Source organism: Triturus cristatus, chromosome 3_1, assembly GCF_964204655.1.
Source record: "Triturus cristatus chromosome 3_1, aTriCri1.1, whole genome shotgun sequence".
Classification (NCBI taxonomy): Eukaryota; Metazoa; Chordata; class Amphibia; order Caudata; family Salamandridae; genus Triturus; species Triturus cristatus.
Window position 1 is genome coordinate 656,228,665 of NC_140583.1, and position 23,399 is coordinate 656,252,063.

The 23,399-nt window shown below is 44.5% G+C and overlaps 1 protein-coding gene across 4 annotated transcripts in view; it reads left to right on the plus strand.

Annotated features, from left to right (window-relative positions):
• Positions 1 to 23,399, plus strand: part of FRMD5 (FERM domain containing 5) — a 493,627-nt gene that overhangs the window by 432,214 nt on the left and 38,014 nt on the right. For all 4 annotated transcript variants that reach the window (XM_085644690.1, XM_085644693.1, XM_085644691.1 and 1 more), the window contains 2 exons: positions 5,975 to 6,043; positions 10,581 to 10,687. In XM_085644690.1, coding sequence (XP_085500816.1) covers positions 5,975 to 6,043; positions 10,581 to 10,687 — 176 coding nt within the window. The remainder of the gene's footprint in view (positions 1 to 5,974; positions 6,044 to 10,580; positions 10,688 to 23,399) is intronic.

Below are 23,399 nucleotides of genomic sequence, written 5' to 3' on the forward strand. Positions count from 1 at the left end.
CCAGGTCTTTGGAATTTCCATTTTTGGCCGTATGCGGGAACCATCCTAGTAGGTAATGGTCTGGGGTTTGCGGCAGCTCTTTGTCTATAATTTCACCTATTGTGTGTTGTACCTCGTCCCAAAATGCATGCAAAGTAGGGCAATTCCAGAACATAAGGGCTTCCCTCTCCCCACACTTGGGGCATGCTGCCGTTTCTACTCCACAGTATCGTCTTATTCGAATCGGGGTATGGTATGCTCTGTGGAGCACGCAGTTGCTTATTCGTTTGAACTGCGCATTTCTGGACACTTGGGGGTTCTCTCCACTATAATTTCCCAATCTGTCTCAGGGATCTGTCTTCCCAGGTCCTCCCCCCATCGCGCTTGCAAGTGGTCCAGCAGTTTCTGTTTGTCCCGCTTGATCGCCTTGTAGAGATCGCAAGTTATTTGTTGTTGACATTTTTGAACACCCAGCATGGACTTTTTCACATTCACTTACCCTCATCCCTATCAACGGAATTAACACTTAAGCGGGAGGAAGTCAGACACCTATGGCTGCTGTCTCTAAACTTAGCAGCTTGGCTCATGAGGTCATAGAAAATGACCATTTAAAAATACCACAAAAGCACGAGTATTGTTAGAGGCTTGCAAGTAAGAAACAAGAGAATTATTCCGAAAAGAGGACGTGTTTCATCACTTGTGTCAAAAACACAAGCAGCAGGCTTAGTCTAACTCAGTACAAGCAATATTTATTTATTTATTTATTATTATTTTTTTAAAACCTTTATTTCAGAATTCAGGACACAGCTATTCAGCCGACAGCCCGGAGGTTCGGCAGCATTAAGAGTTGGATACAATGATGTGTCCTCAATACAGTTCAAAGAGTAATGCAAAGGTCCAATTTTAAGTAAATAGTGAAAAAACTCACAACAAACCCCAGCAAGGCAAGGACATTGAAAGCCCATGGCGAAAGCCCCCAGGGGAGGCAGGACCCCACTCGTCTACTAGTTACAAAACTGTGTACGGAGGAAGAGGGGGGACAGCAGAGGCCCAAGGCGGTTCCCAGAACCCAACTGTGCTGGAAAGTAGGTCAGGGGGAAAGCTGTTCCTCGGGAGGTTCCAGATCCGGGGCAAGACATATTCCCCCCCTGTATTGGTTCCACCGCCCCCAGATGGCATGCCACTTCCGGGGGCGACCTCTAGAGCAGTAGACCGTCTTCTCCCTAAACATGCTCCAGTCCATGTTCTCCTTCCACGCGGTCAGTGTAGGGGGTCCCGAGGAGCCCCACAATCGCGCGATATCCCTTTTTGCTACCATGTTACCCAGAGTCACCCATTGGGTCTGCGCCTCATCGAGGTCACAAGCAATATTTATTACATTTACTTGACAAGCGCTAGGGCTAAGCTTCTCGAAGAGTACATCTGCCGTCTCTGCCTGCATGAAGAGTGAACAGAAACATACTCTATAGCTTAGCACTGATTCAGGCTTTTCTAGAGGGAGTATTGCAAATATATGCACCTCATTGTACGCCTCACTGGAATTTAAACTCTGCTAAAGAGGTTGATGTTACTTCCTCTTGAACCCAGGCACAAAGCTTCTTGAAACTGCTACTTTCAAATTGGCTTCATAGTATCTATAATTTCCCTACAAAGGGTGAGTGAAATACTGTCAATGGCTGTTAAACAGCATTATATATAATTATATATTGTAGAAGGGAAGTATTGTATGCTTGTCCAAAGTTAATAAAAAAGGGAATTTTCCAAAACCCCAAATCTGCATCAGAAAACGGCGTCACATACTCTGGATCTTGCAATGGCATTAGTGCATTTTTGGGATAATATGAAACATGCATGACCAAAAAATTGATGTCGCATTTTCCATCCATGGTAGGGAAACCCGTAAAAAGGAGCATTTTTCAGATGGTTTGTTGAGACAATTCAATTCTGTTTCACAGGCTTCAGAGGTCACACTCTACCACCTTTAGCTTTCATAGTAAGAGTCCCCTATCCTGACGCATGTATATTCAATACACTTTCCTTTGTGTGGGTATCCAGTTGGGACAAGAAGCTGTGTGCCAGACAGTAGTAAAGCATTTGTTTGCTTCTACTCACACTTCACAACCGCTCTAAAGCTGCAGGAGGAAAACATTATTATCAGTCACACGGCCATGGACATAATGTGACCCTAGAAGGGATTCAAACTGCAAAAGTTTGGTTTTTTCTTTTCCATGCTGTAGGTTCAACATACTCTCTTGAAAAATGGGCATTATGTTGTTCCTTACGTCATCATTATTTGTCTTTCATTTTTTCAAAAACAAAGAATTAAATACCTGCTGCTCAGAATCTCATCAGGAGCACTAAGTGAGAGGGCATTTCTCAACCATATTACAAGAGAAGAAGTGTTTCCATCTGGGCCAAAGTGCAGCCAGTTTTATCTAATTGAACTCCGACATGCTTCTGATTGCACTGAATAGATTTGACTTTCTTACGCCCATATAAGTTGTGGCACATATGCAAATGAAATTATGTTAAATTCTTCTCAGGTCGAAGCTTAGAATTTCCTGTAATGTCAAAAAGTTGTTACCACCCCAGACTGAATATAAATGTATTTTTCTTAAATACATATTTGTAATTAGCTGTCAAGTGTTTGCTGGTCTGTAGCACCCAGGAAGACTTAGGTAATTCTAAAGGTTGTATTGCCAGGCTCCGTCAGAATCCAGCTTGCACAGGTGTTAATCTGTTTGCACAATAGTACTTTTAGAGATTCTTGGTTCCCTTATGTTTGTGCTGGTCAGAAGACAACGCTGCGGCAGTGGTTGTGAAGCAAGATACAGTTTTACCCTGTAATAATCATAAATCAACAATATTCAAACAGATCTTCACTTCAAATTAATGGATCATCATCAGGGCTATAGAATAAAATGCAAGTCAAAGTTGATTCTTTCCAGTACCTAAACCTGTTTTTTTAGGTGTGTGAGTAATGTATTTTGCAAGGCTCTGTGAATTTATTTAGCTTATGTAAGGATCTTGCACACAGTGATATCTCGTGGTACACAGTTGATGTTTATACGGGACTTCAGGGTTTCCACACCTGGTAGTGTTGGAGGAAGCAGGACCAGGATATGGCAGACACTAAAGGAAATGGCAATGTAGCCCTAAAACAGCATCCTCATTAGATCCTCTGAGCTTGCCTGACACACAAGAATCTTAAGGCCCTTATGGTAAAAGCGGCATATACCAATCGGAGTCCAGACAATGAACTATAAGTGTTAGGCAGACTTAACTACGCCCTATATATGAATGGGCTTCCAACAAAATGCATAACATACTCATTTGTTCACCCTATACAGATTTTGTTTGTCCAAAGAATAACTCCTGAACCAGAGGAATTGTGCAGACAGGCACTAACTAGGCAAAGGAGACACGCGATCTGAAATGAGTTGGACTTGATGCCGCCAGGCATGCAGGGCACTCTCGGATTGAAGCAGGACTAACAGACAGCGCGCTCTGCACTATCCTCTACAAAGTCAGCTCTAGCAGGCAGGCAACAACGATGTCCTCTTCCTAGAGAAGCTGTTCCTGGAGTCCTCAACTGTGAGTCCTGAATCTGGAAGCATAAGTACGTAGGCCCATGTGACTCTCAGAGTGGATTCAAGTACTGATTAGGACAACTTGTAGCCAGGAGGGGATGTATATAGATGCACAATCACCGTATAACCCATCCATCCTCACGACATCATCATCCATTCAGTTTAGGGTTTTCTGCCTCACGCTGGCCTTGCCCAGATGTACTTACCTTGAACTCGAAGACTGCAATGCCTATCATCCTGTGGTCTAATTTTGGAATGTTCTCTAAAAGAATAAGTTGTCTCCCACAAACCACCTTGGGAATCGAAACGCGTCGGCACTACACAACACGGGAACTTTCGCATTTAATTAGGTTTCCCCCAGTAGAAATGTTTTTTGAATGGTCTCACTCCTGGGTCTAAAGTTTCTTTTCCCCGTGGGTAGCAGCTTCTTAAATTAGTTACACAATGTGGATGGTAAAGGATGTCCTAAAAGCTGCTCCTTTTGTGAACTAAGACTGGTGATATAATGTTTAGCTAATTGTTGTTATGTATCACTCTTCATGTATTGTTTGATACATCACATTACTTAATCACAAAATCTGTATGTTTTTGTTTTATTTGTTGCCTTAATATGTATAATTTGTCCTTGCCTAAAACATATCCGCACTTACCTGACCTATGATTATATGTTGAGTAAAGTGCATAGAATGAAGTAGCAAATAAATGCTTCAAACCTATATCAATTGAATTGATGGCCTTTAGCCTGCTAAATTGGTTTAGCAGCATTTAAATGTGACGGCTAGGACTCCTTTTCTCTTAGTTTATTACGGCCCGTCCAGGCGCCTAGGGCCAAACCCCTTGTTGCTGTTATGCTTAAACTGGGAGTAGCACGGTTAAAGGACTGTAATGAACTAATGGACTTGACTCTGCTGAGAGCACACATTTTATTTAAGAAGGGAGCTGTATGATTTTGGAGTGCCATGATCCAGGCCAGGGCCTCTGGAAACTAATCTTGCCTGCTTTCGCTGTGTACCCGGAAAGGGGAAGATTTGTGAAAAGCTTGATACAGAACATAATTATGTTCTCATTTAAACTCATTTTATTCAAACGCACTTTGTCTTCTGGAACAATTCTGAAATCGCTTCTGGGAGTTACATAGAAATAAAATGCCCTTCAATGAGGAACTGAATAATCTTTAATACTTATATTTCAAGTAAATGTAGATTTGAGATGTACAGCAGACTACAAAGGTGGGAAAAATGATTTGCAACCCGTGGATGCCAAGACCCAGCAGGACACTGTTCACTCCACAATACCCGTACCAAAGGATCCTGGATAGCATGGGTAGGAAGAAACACCAAGGGTGACTGGAACCCAGGAATAGACTGAATGTCAGATGCTCCTGCCAAACAAATTCAGGATTAGTACATACTGAGAAGAAAGGGGATGTCCCCAGCACAAAACATGAATTTGTTAGTGCTGCTTGTGTCAAATTCTGTCTTCCAAGACCGAAATTCTGTCACTGGCTGATATCCTTCGATGCTAAGTTCAAGTGGACAGGATTGGTATCCTGCTTACTAAGTGTGCCGTCCTCTTTAGTGGACATTACTGGGGTTACAGAAGGAGTATTGGAGCTAACGTGCACTATGGCTGCACAACTGTAAGAAGATGATCTCCTTCTAGGTTGACCCAATGTCAACAGTGTAATCATTTCCATGACTACACAGGTCTGCCAATGTCACTTCTCTGGGTTCATGCAAGGACCTCAAGCAAACACGTTATGTAGCTGCAGCTTTCTTTAAGCATAATCCCTCTAGTGCCCTGGGATGTAATAGAGTGGGATTATTTTCTGACTGCATGATCCTCTGCACGAGTCTTCTCTTTAGACTTGTTGTCAGTCAGTCAGAGTATTTATATAGAACAACGTTCACTAAAATTGGTTTCTTGGTACTTAAAGTGGATGAAATTATTGAGAGCGTGCGCTACTGGATAAAAAGAAAGGTTTTAAACCCTTTCTAAAGCAAGTTAGGGAAGTTTGCTTTTGAAAGGCAACCCAAAGGGCGTTCCAAGATTTAGATGCTGCTAATGAGAAATCTGGTGGGTGATCTCTAAATCTGGTCAGGATAATTGGCAATGCACTGGAAGCCAACCAAGACAATTTCTTGCTTCTTTCACTGATTCAGATTATTTTTTAGGCCACACAATAGATGCACAGTTGCGTTCTGCACTACTTGAAAGGGAGCTATATGGTTTTTTTTACTGCCAAAAGTTTATATTGAGGAGAACATCTGACTTTAGCAAGCTCTCTAAATGGTATGGCAAGATTATCCCAGTTGCAAAGGTTTTGGTCCTGTAGTATGATGCCATTCTGCTTCTTCCTGATGATTTAATGCAATTTTTATTGTTTTGTTCTCTTTCGCCATCAGCGGCCGTGTTGCCAAGGAAGTCATGGAGTCGAGTGCCAAAATTAAGAGAGAGCCGCCTGAAATCCACAGGTAAGCAATCCTCAAATCTTCATCACTTGTTAGAACATCACACCAAACGCAGACCTCTGGTTGGACACCTGAGGCATTTGGCCCATTTTTTGTGCTTCTGGAGCAGCCTCTTCTGTATTATAGATGATACCGGTGCACATTATTCACGAGGGCTTTTTCCAAGGGGGCATATAATAATTTGCTTGGTGGAGCCATATGCAAATAAAGGAACGCATTTACCCCTGTGCTTTGTTGCAGATGCGTGCACAGAGGCAAGCAAGGCAGCAGGTGGCACACTGAATGGGTGCTACATAGGAAGTGATGCACATTCAGTGAACCCCACTTAATGTGGTCTGTAGGTAAGGGTACAGGGGATACTGGGACCAGGTATCCGATTGCAAGTGGGTGTAGTCACACTGCAAAACACATATAGGGAGTCATGCCCCATCTGTAAAAGGTGTCTGCTTTTCTTGCATTGAAAGGCAGACCTCCGGTTTCAAACCATTGCTGCACCTTTCAATGCTATGCTGTCCCTGGTAAATTTCACACCTGCATTTGGGACAGCTCATTTTATTTTTGTAATATGGCACAGAGTACCTGCCTGGCAAAAACCAGAACCACGTACCATAATAATGTAATATGGCCCATAAGGCCATATTACTTAAGTGCCCCTAGGACAATGGGTATTTGTGCTCCTTTATGTACCCTCGGGACATTACAGAAGGGCCGCAGGTGCATGGTCCACCTCTTCTCGAATATGAATCATGCAGCCAATAATTGAGCCTGTGCAAACCCAGAGGAGCATTCCTTCCTTTTGTTTCCGCGTTTGCATGGGGTGGTAGCTTCATGCAAATGAAGGAACGTCTTCGCCCTTGAACCAATGCATGGTACAGATATAGAGGCAGGGCAAAAGGTGCAATAATTGTGCACCACTTATGAAGTGGCACCTTAAGGGTGGGTGTCCCTTGAAGGCACAGGGGTGTGCACTATTCTATCTGAGTATGCTTGCAGTGAAAAACAGATCTAATTCTCACCTATGTTCTTCACTGGTAAACTCTCAGCACACAAGTGAACTGTCAGAATTCACATTTTTGCTTGGGAGAATGCATCTTTTCCAGTAATCAGGTGCCTTGTATCTATCTGCGCCTCATTTACTCAGTCAGTCAGTCAAAGTAAAATTTATTCGACCAAAGTCTTTAAAAGCATACATAAAATAAAAAGACAAAGGCAAACAATTTCGTCTGGTACAAATCATAGACAATACCCAATTTTCAAATGACAATTCTGAGAAACAATATTTAAAAGAGCCCTGTCAGATATACTAAATCTTGTCTAAAACATTTTTTAAATAACCCTCAAAATTCATATCTCTTCCTGATGTAAAACACCGATATTATAAAACGTAAAACTGCAAAACGGATTTCAGGTAAACCTAAAGACTGCGTGAAAATTAAACCATCCTTATGCTGCCTCACATTGGCCGTGAGCAGCAACGGCCCCAAAAACACGGCGTCTTGGATACAATGGACAAAACAAAAATAAATGAACGGTGCTTTATATCGAGAAGTTGTTGCACTCACAAAGAGATATATCCTGCTGCTGTGCCTCTAGGAATGGAAAAGTAAATTTAAAGTGCAAAGTGTATAGTCTAAACATAGACAGCCAGTGAAGATATGTAGGGAAAAGTAAGGCCCTAAACCACAAGTTGTTGAAACTGTGGCATAGTTTACAATTGATTATTTTGGCCTGCGCAGCGGTCAAACGTTTATTCACACAATGCTCAAAAACAGTTCTTTAACAGATAGTTTGTGATTGGGGCCGATTGTTTGGGGGAATTTATAAAGATTGAGGAGGCCCAATATATCAAATGTGACCTCCAAATTCCTTAGCCATTGTATCTGATCTGCCCCATTTGATGGCATGCAGTCTGAGATGCAAGATCTAATCGGACCAGCCTCTGGGGATGACCATATTTTAACCCACAATAATAATACGGCTAATCCAATATGATCTTCCAGGTAGCATCCCGAGCTCCTCATGGCATATTTAAGGTAGCTGTACCCCCTGGAACTGAAAATAGTCTACGCAAAAATTTATTTTCTGCGCATTGTAGAATATCCACCTTATTGTACCCCCAGAGGCCAGCGCCATATACCCCTGCTGAGATACACTTGCTCCTGTATAGGATCAGCATTTCTGGAATGGGTTTATTTTGGAGCTTATGGGCAAATATAAAAATGGCTTTAATGTTTCGGTTAAAAGTCTGGCATCCAAGTGTTAAAAGCGGGGTCAAGCTCAGTGACTGGTTAAGCATGAACCCTAGATAATTCATTTTTTTTTTTACCTTTGATGAGACAGAGTTCTCCATATTAAAAGACTTTGAGTTAGTTCTGGAGCAGGCGCATGTCATTACATATGACTTTGAGAAATGTACTTTGAGATCCAAGTCGTCCTTAAACGGTAGAAACAAAAAAAATGAATTTTTGGCCCATACAAGGTACCTCTCTGCCATGTTCTATTAAATGGTTACTTATACCATTGATATAGAGCAGAAAAAGAAAAGGGGCCAAGATGCACACTGCCCAACACCCCTAGTCGCTCTTATGGGGGAGGAGTATTAGTCTGAAGGGCCATATCATACACTAACAATAAGATCCTGGTGTAGACCCCTATTTAGTGTCAATACGTTGTGTTCCACTCCCATTTTGCCCATTAAATGCCACAGCTTTATGCGATTTATAAGATCAAAGGCACTGGATAAATCGAAAAAAGAAAGGTGCACATAGCCTTTCTTAGCCTTTCCCTACTTCCTCCAGATTAAATAAAGATTTAGAGATTGCTTGATTGTCCCAACACCGTGTCTAAATCCAAATTGGACATCTAATAAGATGTTATTTGCAAAAGCACAGTCTTCCAGGCGTGACAATAAAATTTGGCCTAAAATCTTAGCGCAAGAGTCGATCAAAGACATTGGCTGGTTGCAGCTCGTCTTCGATCGGACCCCTTTTTTAAAAATAGGGACTATGATAGCGGACTTCCAGGACTCAGTCATCAGCCGACGCACTAAGGATCTAAACAGGTTACTTAGTAAAGGTGCCCATAAAGAGGGGTTTGATTAAAAAATGTCCACTGGGATCCCATTTGGGCCTGGAGCCTTGCCTGCTAGACTCCTATCTATAGCGTTAATGACCTCATGGACTTCAAAAGGAGATACTCAATTAAGGGAAATTAGGGCAAAGAGGTCCAATTTCAAATATGGCCCATGGATGAATGAATGAGTACATTTTCAAAGTGTGAAAACTGATCGTCGTGGCTCCCCTGGTAAACGAGATGCTGATCACTCATAACTTACTTCATGGGGAAGAAGGGACATCTAATAGTAAACAAGAGAGAGATGTGGGTCTTAAATGGCGTGCTCTTCAAAATTCATTACTATCTTCACAGCAGTCACACAACATGCACCCTGCATCAGTACCACAGCACTACCAGGGAACGCTCCTCCACAAAGTAACTGCCGCAGCACTGGACCCATAGTGTTTTTTTTATTTTAACTTAGTCAGACACCCCAAACTCGGAGTCCCTGCCTCCCTTAATGAGCTTCCACCAAAGGGCTCCTACCCCTGCCACTAGAATACTTTTTTTCCCACTGGTGTCTCCTTATACTTCCAATAGAAAAAAAGGTGAATGATGGAATGCTAGCGTTGCTCTCAGCCACTGGTAATTACCCATGCTACATTTCTGTCTACTGTTTTCCCATAGTGCTACTCTAGATACAGGCCAGTGATATTGAACAAGTCTTAGTCTTCTAATTGACAGTCCAGCCCACACTGTGCAGCCAGATCCCCTCCAGACAGGACCACAAGTAGTCTCATACTAATTGTGGCCACTGAGGTGCAGCTTGAGTCCAATAGCACAGTGAGCAGGGGAGCAGTGGCTTAGAAAACAAAAGAAGAGCACAAAGTGATGAAAGTGAGTGCTTGAATTAATCTCAGCCACTGACAGTTACTCAGTACATATCTCACTGATTAGGCTTACGTAGACTGTAACCAGTCTAGGGTACCTTGTTTTCCCACCTGCAGGTGGTGTGGCCTGGCATTAAGGGCTGGACTTTTCTTATTGGAGCTGGACAAAAGCTCATATGCATACGGTAGGTCTTTGTCTCAAGTGAAACAGCGGGTGATGAACAGTGATGGACTGGAATGTGGCCCAGGCAATCACCAGGGGCTTAGGTTAACTCAACCATTCAGTCCATCATTCTTATTTCATCCTTTTCTCTCTAAACATTTCCTGTTTGAATCTATGGCCTCTTTGTTTTCTGCATGCAATCTCCCTCTAACCCCTCCACTTCACTATTCCTCTTCTTATCCTTGCATCTTTCCTCATGTTCGCCTTCTGATGCTTGCTGGTCTCTTTTGTACCACTTACTGCTGCTCCTCTTCCCTCTTTCCGTGCAATAATCCTTTCTCTAGCGTCTTGTTTATGGTGCCCTCTACTCCTTCCTGTTCTCTTTCTCCCGTGAATTAACACGACCCTCCATATGTTTCTCCTCTTTGCTCAGAGCTGGCCTGGTGCCAAGCAGAAGCTGCCCATCCATCACGCATGGTCCAAGGCTGACAAGTGTGCCACGAACACGCCGGCGAGCAGTGCATATCTCTATCATGGAAGGTAAGTGATGATGGTGGCATGGCAAGCATGGAGAGCATCAAAGAAGTGAGTATGGAGAATATGAAACAGATGGTGAGTAGGGAGCTAAAGGAGCAGAGAATGTGTAGGAAAAATATGTAGCAGAGGATAACTAATAGGATTGTGAAGCAAAGGTGAGTAGGTAGAACACAAATCAGCGGGTTAGCAGAGTGGAAGAGTAGCAGGGGATCGGTAGGGAGAACAAGAACCAGAGTGGGGGTCGTAAGAATACTAAGCAGGCATGAATAGAAATAAAGTGAAGACAGGATTCAAGCAGAAAACGGCAAAGAAAAGAGAATGGAAAGAGCAGAAAAAATGTGAAGCAGGAAAAAAGTAGGGAGAATATGAAGCATGATGAGCCGGACAAAGTGAAGCAGAGGTGAGTGGGACAGGCTGAAGCAGGGGGTTAGCAGGAACAAGGTGAGAGGAGAGCAAGAAGGAGGGGTGATCCAGGGGAACATGAAGCACAGTGAGTAGAAAAAAACCTCTGGTGATCAAGGACAGCAGAAGGCAGAGATGGGTTAGGATCATGTGAAGTGGGGGTTGATTTAGGCAACGTAGAGCTATGGTGAGTGGCCCTGACACGAGAGGAGTCAGGTGCTGAGAAGGTATGATGTGTGTCCCAAGTAAGCAGGAACAAAGCGAGGTAAGCCCGGAGAACATGCAACATGCAGTGAGAAGGGAGATCATGAAACAAGTGGTATGCAGGTGATTAACATGAGGCAGATGTAGCATTACAGGACTATATCTACGAGAGGATAATTCATCTTCTTAAAAGGATACCAGACACTTTGGGAAATCAATAGATGTTTTGGTGGCTAGTGCCCCTCGACGGTTGGAAGAGCAAGGGAAGAGACACACAATCAAAACCAGGCACAATATACAGGCATCAGTCATATGTAGTCTATGGGCTGATAGTGCATGGGTATATTGTATTAAAAACAAGTTTGGATATGTGGGCATCATCTGATGTACAAGTATTTTTCTGATGTGTTGCAGTAAATGTGGAGAAAGGTGCAAATTATCCAACTTAGATACGAATTGTAGCTCTAGATATCCACTGCAGCATTTGGCCCGGAAAAACATGTCAAAAAGAGGGGGAAAAGGAGTTTCTAGGTCTGTAAAACCAAACCTGCATGCTGTCTGCCATTCTGACCTTTAAATCTCAGAATCAGAAAACCGCGACCATGCGGTAATGTTAATTCTGAATATGTCGGAATGAGTCTCTACAAAGGGAGTGCTGAAACTACTGCAGTTTAGAAATATACCAGCCAATATGTATAGAAAGGGAGTGCTCTTTACATACCTTTGCCTGGCATATTATGTGGATTTTTATGCCCACAGATTATTAGGTAAACCGAGCAATCTTGCTATTTCTTATGAACAGTTACTGTTGTATCTCACCCTCTAATGTTGAAAGTTGCTACTCAAAGGAATTCATGTCAATTCTATGTAAATTCATGCTGCAAAACAAGTCTCTTAACTTTTCACAGTTTATGCAGATTTTAACATTCTTAAATGTACATGCGACCTGTCTATGAGGCAGAGGTGATATGAAAAATGAGTGTATCCTCTGGACAAGGCAGCTAGACAAAGAGTCTGAAAATGCACACAAAACCAAGAGGATTCCTGGTTCTTCACCACATGATGAGCTTCAGAGTACACTTACTCTGATATTTTCAACGTTTTTCAAAAACTATTCTGGATCGAGATTGTGCAAAACTTCTAATTCTAGGAAAGATTCTGAGCTTCAAAACTAGTATTAATGGTAGCAACTCTTTGAAATGCAAGGCTTTAGCATTTGATGGTCTATCCTGTTTCACAAGTAGCTGCTACTTTAACACTATCTCATCAGTCAATAAAGGAGGGGTTATGATATACGCAGATCTTCCTACACTTAACCTCGCAATTAGGCTCATAAGGTCCTTCAGTTTAGATATTAAACCTACCTCAAATGTGTGTGTATCGTGAAGGAGTCTTGTCTTCCTGCAACTTGAGCACATTTGAAGTGCCTTGTATTACAAATAATAATATTCCTTAACAAGCTCAGTTCAAGGCCTATTGTAATATGTAGTATCCTTAAAAGCAGTTCAAGACATACTGTAACATATAATATCCTTAGAAACTTCAGTTCAAGGCATTCTATAATATACAGTATGCTTAAAAGCAGTTGAAGATATACTATACATATAGTATCCTTTAAAACATTCAATTATGACGTACTGTAATATATATAGCATCCTTAAAAGCAGTTCAAGACATTCTGTGATATGTAGTATCCTTACAAACTTCAGTTCAAGAAGTTCTGTTGCATCCTTGAAAGCAGTGGTTCCGCCTGCAAAATTTTAAAGCACCTGCAGCAGACTTTCAAAACAGTTGGAACCATTCTATTAAACAACACACAATCATTCAGGCTTTTTGAGGACAGCCTCAGATGTCTCATACCACCAAGCAACGTCTCACTTCCATCATGGGATCTGAACATACTATTCACTAACGCAATTGGGGACCCAGTGTGGACCCCTGCATGATTGAGCCTTTAAAGAACTTTTGTCGAAAGTAATTTTCATAGTTGGTACTATTTCATTAAGCAAGCTTAGTAAGCTTCAGGACCTCATATAGAAGTGCCTTACTTACAGTTGCATAAGAATGCACATTCCGGGGGGCGCTAGGTGACGCACGAGCAAGATGGCTGCACTGATGTGAGGCTCCTGCAGCTCGGCTCATGAATCCGCCAATTAATCCTGCTCAGATGTACATGGACGCATAAAAATTATTGCCAAAAGGAGACGGAAGCATTTGGCATCCTCGCTGAAAAATTGGGAGGTGTGGAGCGATCTGAGCCGCCGCTGTGACCGCATCAAGGAACTGCCGCTGCATGTGCTAAACTTGCCTGGAGCCACCGCTCGGCGCGAATGAACATGAGAGGCCAGGGCGCTCACGTGGTGCGCAGGCCTCTGTGAGGAGTGACAGCGGGAGAGAATTCTGGCGGCGTGAGGTGAGATTGTAAATGCGCCGCCCCTGATGACAATAGCAACCACATACTATTGGTGTCTTTGTGGAAAGAGCCCATACTAGCTTCTGCACCACAGCGTACTGCCGCCGCTAATACCCCGCTCTGAGAAGCCTGAGGGAGGACGGTGACCCGAGGAGACGCGCGCTCACCACTGCGTTTCTGAGGCCCAGCTCGACCCGTTAGAGAGATCGCTGCGAGGATAGACATTGCGGAAGTGCGAGGTAATGGGAGAGCATAGCATTAATCCCTGCTGATCGCCGCCCCTTAGGGAGTATCACCTGGGGGGACGGGATTTGGCGCCACTCAACAATTGCAATTATCGCCATCAAACTAGTGCCTTACCCCACAGACTGGAGACAGTACTGAGCGCTGGGAGCCTCACGAGGCACAAACTACCCCAGCAGTGGAATTGACCAACTGTGCTGCCCCGCCGCGCATACTAGAAAATGACGGGGCTTGTTTCATTACACGCCCTTTAACTGAACTGAGACCCTGCATCACACGCACGAGGGGAATTGGCTGTGTGAAAACAAGGAGCAGCCGGCACACCTAGCTCATAGCCCAGGCACAGACAAGACTTAATACTGAAAGGAGGCCAATTGACCACACACACTGCAGGCCACTATATAACAACCAGCATAGCGCAACTAACCACCAAATCGCAGGGGGAAACAAACTGCGCGTTGCATGCCTCTAATAGCGTGCTATCCTACGGCCACTAAACTGGCAGATCATATGGCCCTAGCGCAACAAAACGGAACCGAGTGTGCTTGAAATCTTGCTGTTCCCTCCACATAACTGCGCATTCACACTGAGCGGATGAAAGAAGCGGCCTGGTAGGGGGAAACGGGCAAAGGACGCACGCATAAAAACCCCAGGCGCTAACCAGCGACAGCACCGGAAGGAGTGGATTTCACCTGTTACCATAAACGCCGAGACATACATTGACACTACGTGCTGAAAAAAGACGAGGCACCACAAATAGTAAACTCATGGGGAAACCAGACGCAAGACAGCCACGGCTGACCTCTGATAACAAAAACAGCACCCGACTGCATCAGGAGGAACAGAATATGGCGGGAACGGAGGCCACACACAGCTCGGCGCAAGAATCCCCTAACATATCAGGCGAGAATATGAAAAGCATCCTTCATGAGGTCAGACAAGGCATAGCTGCAATAGCTGACAAAATGGATGCCATGACGACGCGGATGGACGCCATAGTCCACAAACTGGTAGACATGAGGAACACATCACTGAAGTCGAACGCCGCACCTCCGACACAGAAGATCCAACCTCTCAGATCCAAAATCAGGTGGCACAGATGGACAAACTTTTGAAAATAATAGCAGCCAAAAATGAAGACATCGAAGCACGCACCAGGCATAATAATATACGCGTTCTTGGGGTCCCGGAAAGTACCAACACCGGAAATATTGAAGAATACATTGAGAAATTACTGTTGGCGACTATTGGCGCAGAATCGTTCACAGCGCAATTCATAGTTGAAAGAGCGCATCGCTCGCTGGGTCCCCGTCCGTCTCCGGGCGGACCACCTCGCCCCATCGCCGCACGCCTCCTGAATTATAGAGACCGCGATGTTGCACTTAAAATGGCCCGAGGAAAAACACCAACTGTGCTTTGACGGAGTCACATTCTCCATATATCCTGACTTTACAGTGGCGGTACAGGAGAAGATACGGAAATTCATGTCCGCCAAGCAGAAACTGAGGCAGGCCCAAATAGACTATGCATTACTGTACCAAGCACGCCTAAGAATCACGCACCAGGGGAAACAGTTGTTCTTTACTAAGCCTCAACAAGTAGACGAATTTCTGAAACGTTTCAAATGTAACAACATGTCCGACGACCCGCATGGCACATCCTCGTGATTGCCATCCCCATCCGCAGGGGCAGAATTGCGCTGAACACACAACGACTACTTCAAACAGTACCAGGTGGTTGGCAAAGCATAAAGCCTTCGGGACATGGCCCAGCATGAACTCTACAGTGCTTGAGAAAATGGCCACTGCAGACCAGATAAGTGACATACTGGGCTTTACCTTTGTTTGCTTCCCTCTTTCTGTTTTCTTCAAACACAAGGGAGAAACACGTACACCGAGCACCCTCAGTCCTTCCCGAGATCAATAGTACTATCACCTCAGAGTATTATGGGTAAGGGGACACCATGCATACATCTAGGGGTATCCCCCTCACGGGCATTCCCCCAACTGAACTTCGAATGTGACCACAAGCAGCATGTATTTACTGTTTTCGGGTGTTTGGGTGGGGGGGCATTATGAGACTGGCATGTTTGGGATGCTTCAGTGGGTGGGGGTGGTGGGGCAGGGGTTATTCATTATGGAACTCAACATAGTTATGGCACAGGGTATTGGACAGAAATGTTTTTGCACTCTTGTTCTCACAAACGACTTGAGGCCACAGGGCCAATTACCACGACTCATATGGACTTATGACTGACTCAACCTCACCTGAGAACTTACAGATTATTACCTGGAATGTTCGAGGGTTGGGAGATCCACGAAAGAGACGCCAAGTATGGGCATATCTAGATAGGCACCAGATCCACATAGCTATGCTACAGGAAACGCACATTAACCCCAGACACAATCATAATTTTGCGCACAGATGGGCTGAACACAGAATATTTTCTTCCTACTCCTCCTATGCCAGAGGGACAGCCATACTCATTAAAAAACGCACCCCTTTCGCCTTAGCGGGCGCCTCTTGTGATACACAAGGGAGATACTGCCTGGCATGGGGTAAGCTGGGACCTGATTCGGTCACACTAGCATGCTGCTATGGACCCAATGTTGATACCCCTGAATTCTACGCCTCACTCTGGGGTAAGATAGCAGAAATAGGTTCCAGTCATATAATTTGGGGGATGATTTTAATGTAACATATAACCCTGCGGCAGATAGATCTATCCCAGCTCCTCATCATTACACTAATTCATGCGCAGTCATCCATGACATACTAGAGGCCAACCAACTAATTGAAGTTTGGCGATATATGCACCCGCACAAAAAAGAAGGCAAACACTTCACTGCGCAAGCCGCATCCTGGGCCCGGTTAGATTACTGGCTCTTGTCGAGGGGATTGGGACCTGCCATATCCAAAGTTACTCACTTGGCAGGAACATACTCTGATCACGCCCCAGTAAGACTCACACTAACCTCACTAGGATATGGCCCTTCCCGCAATACATGGAAATTACAGCCCTCCACTCTATTGGATGCGGCCTTTCAGACCGAACTGGGGGAGGAAATCCTAGATTTTTTCCAAAGGAACAAAGGCTCGGTGGATGACGTAGAGATCATATGGGAAGCCTTTAAAGTTACCCTCCGCGGATTCTGCATATCAAAAAGCTCGGGAGTGCTTAGAGTTATAACTAACACACTGCGGAAACTAGAAGTAGAGCTCAAAACACTTGAGACACAGCTTTCATCGGGACCTTATAGCAGCATTCAACACAAATATCGTGAGGAGCTTACAGATTACATGGAAACTGCTAATCGCGAGGCCCATTTCAGGGGTAAATATTGGGTGGCTCGCTGGTACGGGGAAGGCAAACGGCCGGGTAAAGCTCTGGCAGAAACCCTTTGAAAACCACGCTTTTCCAACTATGTTTTAGAATTGGATGGACCGGGGGACATACTCTATCGTGATACCGCAGACATACTAAACGCCTTCACTGCCAACTTTTCCCAGCTATACACATCCAGCAGGAATGACTCCTTAGATCTTGATGAATTTCTGGGGGACGTGGCGTTGGGATGGTTGGGAGTTCATGTGCGCTCCTTTCGAGCTGGATGAGGTAAGAGAGGCCATCATGCACATGCAATCTGGTAAAGCTGCTAGCATGGATGGCATACCCATAGAATTCTACAAAACGTACGTAGATCAAATGGCCCCATCCTGCGTGAGGTGTATGAGGCTTCGTTGGAAGCCGGCAGACTCCCGTCATCTATGAGGGAGGCGCTCATTATTTCCCTAATCAAGCCGGGGAAGTCACCTCTCCAATGCGATTCCTATAGACCACTAGCCCTCCTCAACTGCAACACCAAAATACTGGCCAAATTAATAGCTAACCATCTTAGTCTCTCGATGGACAAGCTGATTCTCCCTGACCAATCGGAGTTTGTACCTGGAAGGGCCACTTGACAAATATAAGAACCCTTTTCACCATACTCAATAATGTAGCACTTGAGCTGCCTCTGGCGGCGATTTTTGTGGATGCCACTAAGGCATTTGACTCTGTTGAATGGGACTACATCTTTGGGGTAATGCGATGAATGGGCTTCCCTCCACTATTTCTTTCCTGTATCAGCTCTTGTACCACTTGCCGACTGCTAAAGTCCTCATAAACGGTCACTTATCCCAAGCTTTTTCAATCACCAGAGGCACCAGACAAGGTTGTCCGCTATCCCCCCTCCTTTTTGCCTTGGCTGTCGAACCACGGGCAGCCAAGCTGAGGCAATACCATCAAGACAAGGCACTTCGCTGTAACATGCGCCAGATCCTAGTCTCTCTCTATGCGGATGACATTACCTTATATGTCAGAGACCCACAGCAAAACTTGAACCCGGTTCTCAGGGAGTTCATCGTATTCGGGAAATTGTCTGGAGTCCAGATTAACTGGGGGAAATCTCACATCTTCCCCCTAACAGCGGCAACGACCCGCTTCCCCCCGGACTATCTGCTGGAATGGTGTGACTCCGATCTGCGTTATTTAGGTATTCTCATTACTAGGGACAGGGAGGAGATGATGCGCCTTAACTATGGCACTGCTCTAGATCGCATCAATTGTTATGTCACCCGATGGATATCCTTGCCACTCTCAATGGCGGGAAGAGCATCTTTAATTAAGATGGTAATACTTCCCCAACTGCTGTATCTTTTTTTAAACATTCCATATCATCCGGGAGGGTATTTCTTCTAGACACTCCGGTCCGAAATGATCCAGTTGGTGTCGGGGGTGGGGGGGGGCAAACAGCCGCCATTGCAATGGAGCATACTTATCAGGCCGTATTCTCGGGGAGGATTCGACATCCCCAATTTCGAGCTATACTATGAGTGCACAAGCACATTATGCCTACTACTGGGTACACCCTCCGCGGTATATGCCACAGGTAGCGGCAGAGCATTGGTTAGCCGAACCTATACCTATAGACGGCATGCTATGCGCCACACCCTGCCCCAGAGACAAAAACCCAACCACAGTTACCTGTACCATAAACGCTTGGAATCGCATATGCCACTTCTTACAAAGTACCATGCTCTATTCACCGCTGCTTCCACTTGCTTATCACCCTAACATGCCTCTCCTTCAGGAAACAGCGTTCCACAAATTTTAGGAGAGGACTAAAGTCACCACGGTGGGGGAACTCTATCATGGTGGACAATTTCGAATATCCAAACAGATATTTCATAGGCTGCTGCCATCTCCCTTAGATGTCTTCTTATACATACGACTTCGGCAAGGCGTCCATTCGGATACCCTGGAGTTCCCCAGGGAACCCCCTGCTCTTACTCCCTTACAACTGACGTTAAGTGCTACGGCTCCGGGGCAGCTAGTCTCCATCATATACCATGCAGTACACACACAAAGAGAAGAGCCTCCTACCACCTCACACGCGCATTGGAATTCGGAATTGGGCTATGAATTATTGGATGACCACTGGGAATACTGCTGCTCACAAACTGAGCAAATGTCTGCCAGCAGCAGACTACTTATAACACATTTTAAATGTCTCCACCGGCTATATTACACCCCAGTTAAGATGCAAAAATACAAACTAAAAAATTCCGATAGATGCGATAGGTGCAACACCGCGGGGGCTGACTTTCTACATTTGGCTTGGGACTGCCCGGCGGTATATGAATACTGGACTCAAGTCTTTGATGCCATATCATTAATGACGATACCTAATATTGAGCGCACCCCGCTGTTAGCCCTGTTGGGTTATACCAAGCTAATTCCCGCGCCACACCGAAGATATATTGCTATTGCACTACTGATGGCTAAGCGGCGTGTCGCCTGCCGATGGGGCAGGGGGAGGGCACCCAAATTTAAAGACTGGCTTAACGACTTGGTATTCTGCCAAGAGCAATTGTCCGTTTATGCAGAGTTGCTCCCACGCACTTCCCAACCTAGGGACATTTGGGGACCCCTTACAAGCCACCTCACTGCACACCCACGTGCTATCCCAGACGATGACCCTGTAACGAGCCCGTCTTGAAATTGTTACACCGCACTAAAGCGGTTGAACATCAGAGCTGAGGTTCAAGCACCATCTGAGGCCTGTTCCCCTATGCAAAGCACCCTTCACAAGTCACAGTTTCATTCTGACACTCCCAACTCGAGAAGTAGCTGATGGGTTGTGATATACTAAATGACTGGTTAGTAGCGTCAAATGTGTATAGTGAGGAGCCTATATTGCTATAAGAGATGTCATAGAGTGTCATTAGAAGTAAAAAGAGCTGCAAGAGGAAAACAAACTGAATGTGTAACTTTCCATATTGTCAAATAGCAACCGAAACTCAGCACTGTAACTTTTTGTCTATGTACTGTGCCTAATCTTAACTGCCTTTATTATTGATGTACCGTTACATTGAAAATCAATAAAGAAAACGTTAAAAAAAATGCACATTCCACAAACTTTCTAGCTAGGTGGGTTAAGAGCTATGGGCATTTTATTGCATCTGCATGTGTGTGTCTGTGTGTCCTAAAGGTCATGAGATAAAGCTTACCCGGACTTACCTTCTTATGATGTTGATAAGGAATGCCATTACATTTCTCGTTAGTTATACATGTACTTAAGGAGCTTAGAAACTTCATATTTTCTTCATCAATCCCTGGTCACAAGCTGAACATTGTTTATTTATGCAGAACATGCACAAAGCTATAAGACTTAACAACTGATTGTGTCATTTTGCTCAGCATTTTAAGGGCAACACTGCTTCAAAGTCATAATTGTCAGCTTGAATAGTTTACTGCATTGAGCTGTGTTACAAGCATGCTGACGCGCAACCGTTACAGGCCCCAAAATGACACCCTACTTGCAACAAAGAAACTATCATAACCTTCCTAGGTAACATGCCTTTTACAGCCATTTATCAGATGGCTTCTTTGTCGTCTGTATATTCTTTTATAAGACATTAGTGGGTCAGCATTAATGATCAGTAGAACGTACTAGCGGAACAAACGGTGCTTACGACTTTATTTCCCTTTTTTATCTACCTAACACCCACTGACGTAGCTTTTAGGATGAAAGAGGTACCACATTATAAGGTAGTTATATATTTTGATGTATTGACTAAGAAACCTTTTCAGAAGAAGCACCTTCTACCCACCGTGAATACCCTAATGCATCTTCCTACATGACAGTAATCCACAGAAACTAGATGCCTCGTGATGTTTTGAGTAGACTATGCAAATGTTGTGCGCAATGCGGCTTACCTATTCCTAGTTAGAAAATTGCAAAGGATCCAAAATGTGGCAGCAAAAACAGCTCCGACACGTTCGCCCAATGGAACATATCACTCCAGTGCTGTATGCATTCCACTGGCTCCATGTAGCCAGATGTTCTGCCTTCACAGTAGTCTCATCGTCCGCAGGACTGTCAAGAGAAAAGTCTTTTTGTTCATATGTGCTAAGTTCCAACGATATTCACAGACAAGGCCATTCATTCCGTGTTGCATCAACAACACTGCCGCTCATCTCGCTCCCCCCTCCAAGAATAGTGCACTGCTTCGACTTTATTCTTGACACAAGCTGCAAAATGAAGGTACTCTGCCCCAGCGAAGATAAAAATCAAAACTACGTATTATTCAGGAAATAAGTAAAGATCTGATTCTTCCCTACCTATATAAGCTGAATCACGTTGACCAACTTGCTCTCTGTAAAAACTGCACAATTATGGACTTCATCTTAAAAAATTAGAAACATCCAATAGCAAATCAGGGGAAAGTGGGTAATTCTGTGGACTGCATGGAGTTCCACAAAACGGACATGCTATAGAGAAGGCTCTACTTCCCCCAGATTTAATCCTGCACCCACTTTTGAGAGTTTGTTCCAGAGCCTAGTGAGTCTCGTTGAACAAGAAAGTGTGGGACCAACTGATAGAAACACCTGTGAATCCAACAAGCCGTTGTATCATGTTTCTGATCCTTGACTGGCAATCGGGGCCGTGCCTTTCCAGCATGGTAGGCAGTGATCTTTCCTTCTCAAAACCATTATTGGTCTGACACCTGCCTTTTGCGGCCGTAGAAGGCGCTAGCTGACAGGCTCACAAAGGCCATTCAAATATTAAAATGTAAGGCCTTGTTCCAGTAGTAGTGGCAAATGCAAAAATGTCAGGTTTCCCAGGGATCTCTTTCCGAAAAAGATCAAGACAGTTTTGATCTGTTCAGTTGAAGTCGGCTCTGTCACATCCAGTTGTTTATGATTTGAATTAGTTATTGTAGAACATGGATGCTTCTAAGGTAGTTGGATATGTGGATGTACAGTTGGGTGACATCGGCATAAGTGTATACTTCAAAGGGAGCGTTCATGAAGAAATGCCAACCCCAAGGGAGCGGGAGAGTCTATGCTCGACTCTGGCGGGCCGAGCAAACACAGAGAGTCCCCTGCTACCCCTGGCCTTCTGCATCCTCTGGAGCGAGGGAGTATGCGCCAACTCCTCTGCCACCAGAGACTGTGCCAGTACAGGGCTCCGGCATCCCACACTGGGGTGGGCGAGGCTGTAAAAATGCCTGGGAGCTGTTGTCAGCATTTCAGTCCCTCGCACTTGGTGTCTGCCTGTGTGTCTGACATGCACAACTGGGCTATAACCCTTGGCATCTACGCTTCTCTCAGCGGCCAGAAAAAATCAACACAGACCCGCAAACAAGCCCCCCACCCCCACCACCACCAATATTCAGACGTTCTTGCAAGGCACCTCACATTTAGAACTCTTTCTCCCAAGGTTTCTCTCTCAAACGGAGTCGTGCATTCCTGCAGCTGTGTGCTTCTGCCATGGGGCCCTCTAGTACAATAAATACTGCAGGGTCGAAAGGGGGCGGCAGAAAGGAGGTGAGCTGCTCATAACGCATGCAAACGATTTGAGAGCACATTGCAAAAGTAGTATTGCATTCCCCTGGTTTTGCACTTACTTTTAGGCTGTTCTGTTTATCCTGGAGTCTAAATGTGCGTGGTGCCAATAACCTGTACAAAAGAAGCAAGGGCTGTATTACATACAGAGTCCATGCACTGATGCCTATAGAGGTAACCGTGGCGCCATTGCTAAACAAACATAACACGTTTTGCGCACACAGCGTTTGATTGGTGTTACATAAATATCCAAAATACCAGAGAGGGCCCCCTCGCCAAAAGGACAAGGCACCGAAAGCGACTACGTCAAAAAGAAAAGATGGCCCTTTGGGTTAATTCATAAATCAACCATTTCTTCCAAAAATTCACCATTCACTCATTCGAATGTACCACCAATGTAATAAAATAGTGCCTCAACACCATGTGTGTAAAAAACTATTTGGCTTTATTCATAAAAACATATTATCTGTTGTACGGGTAAATAAATATGTGTAAAAACGTATGGTCCGATTCTCATCATTCAAGGACAAAACATTCTTCTCATCAATGTACTGACCATA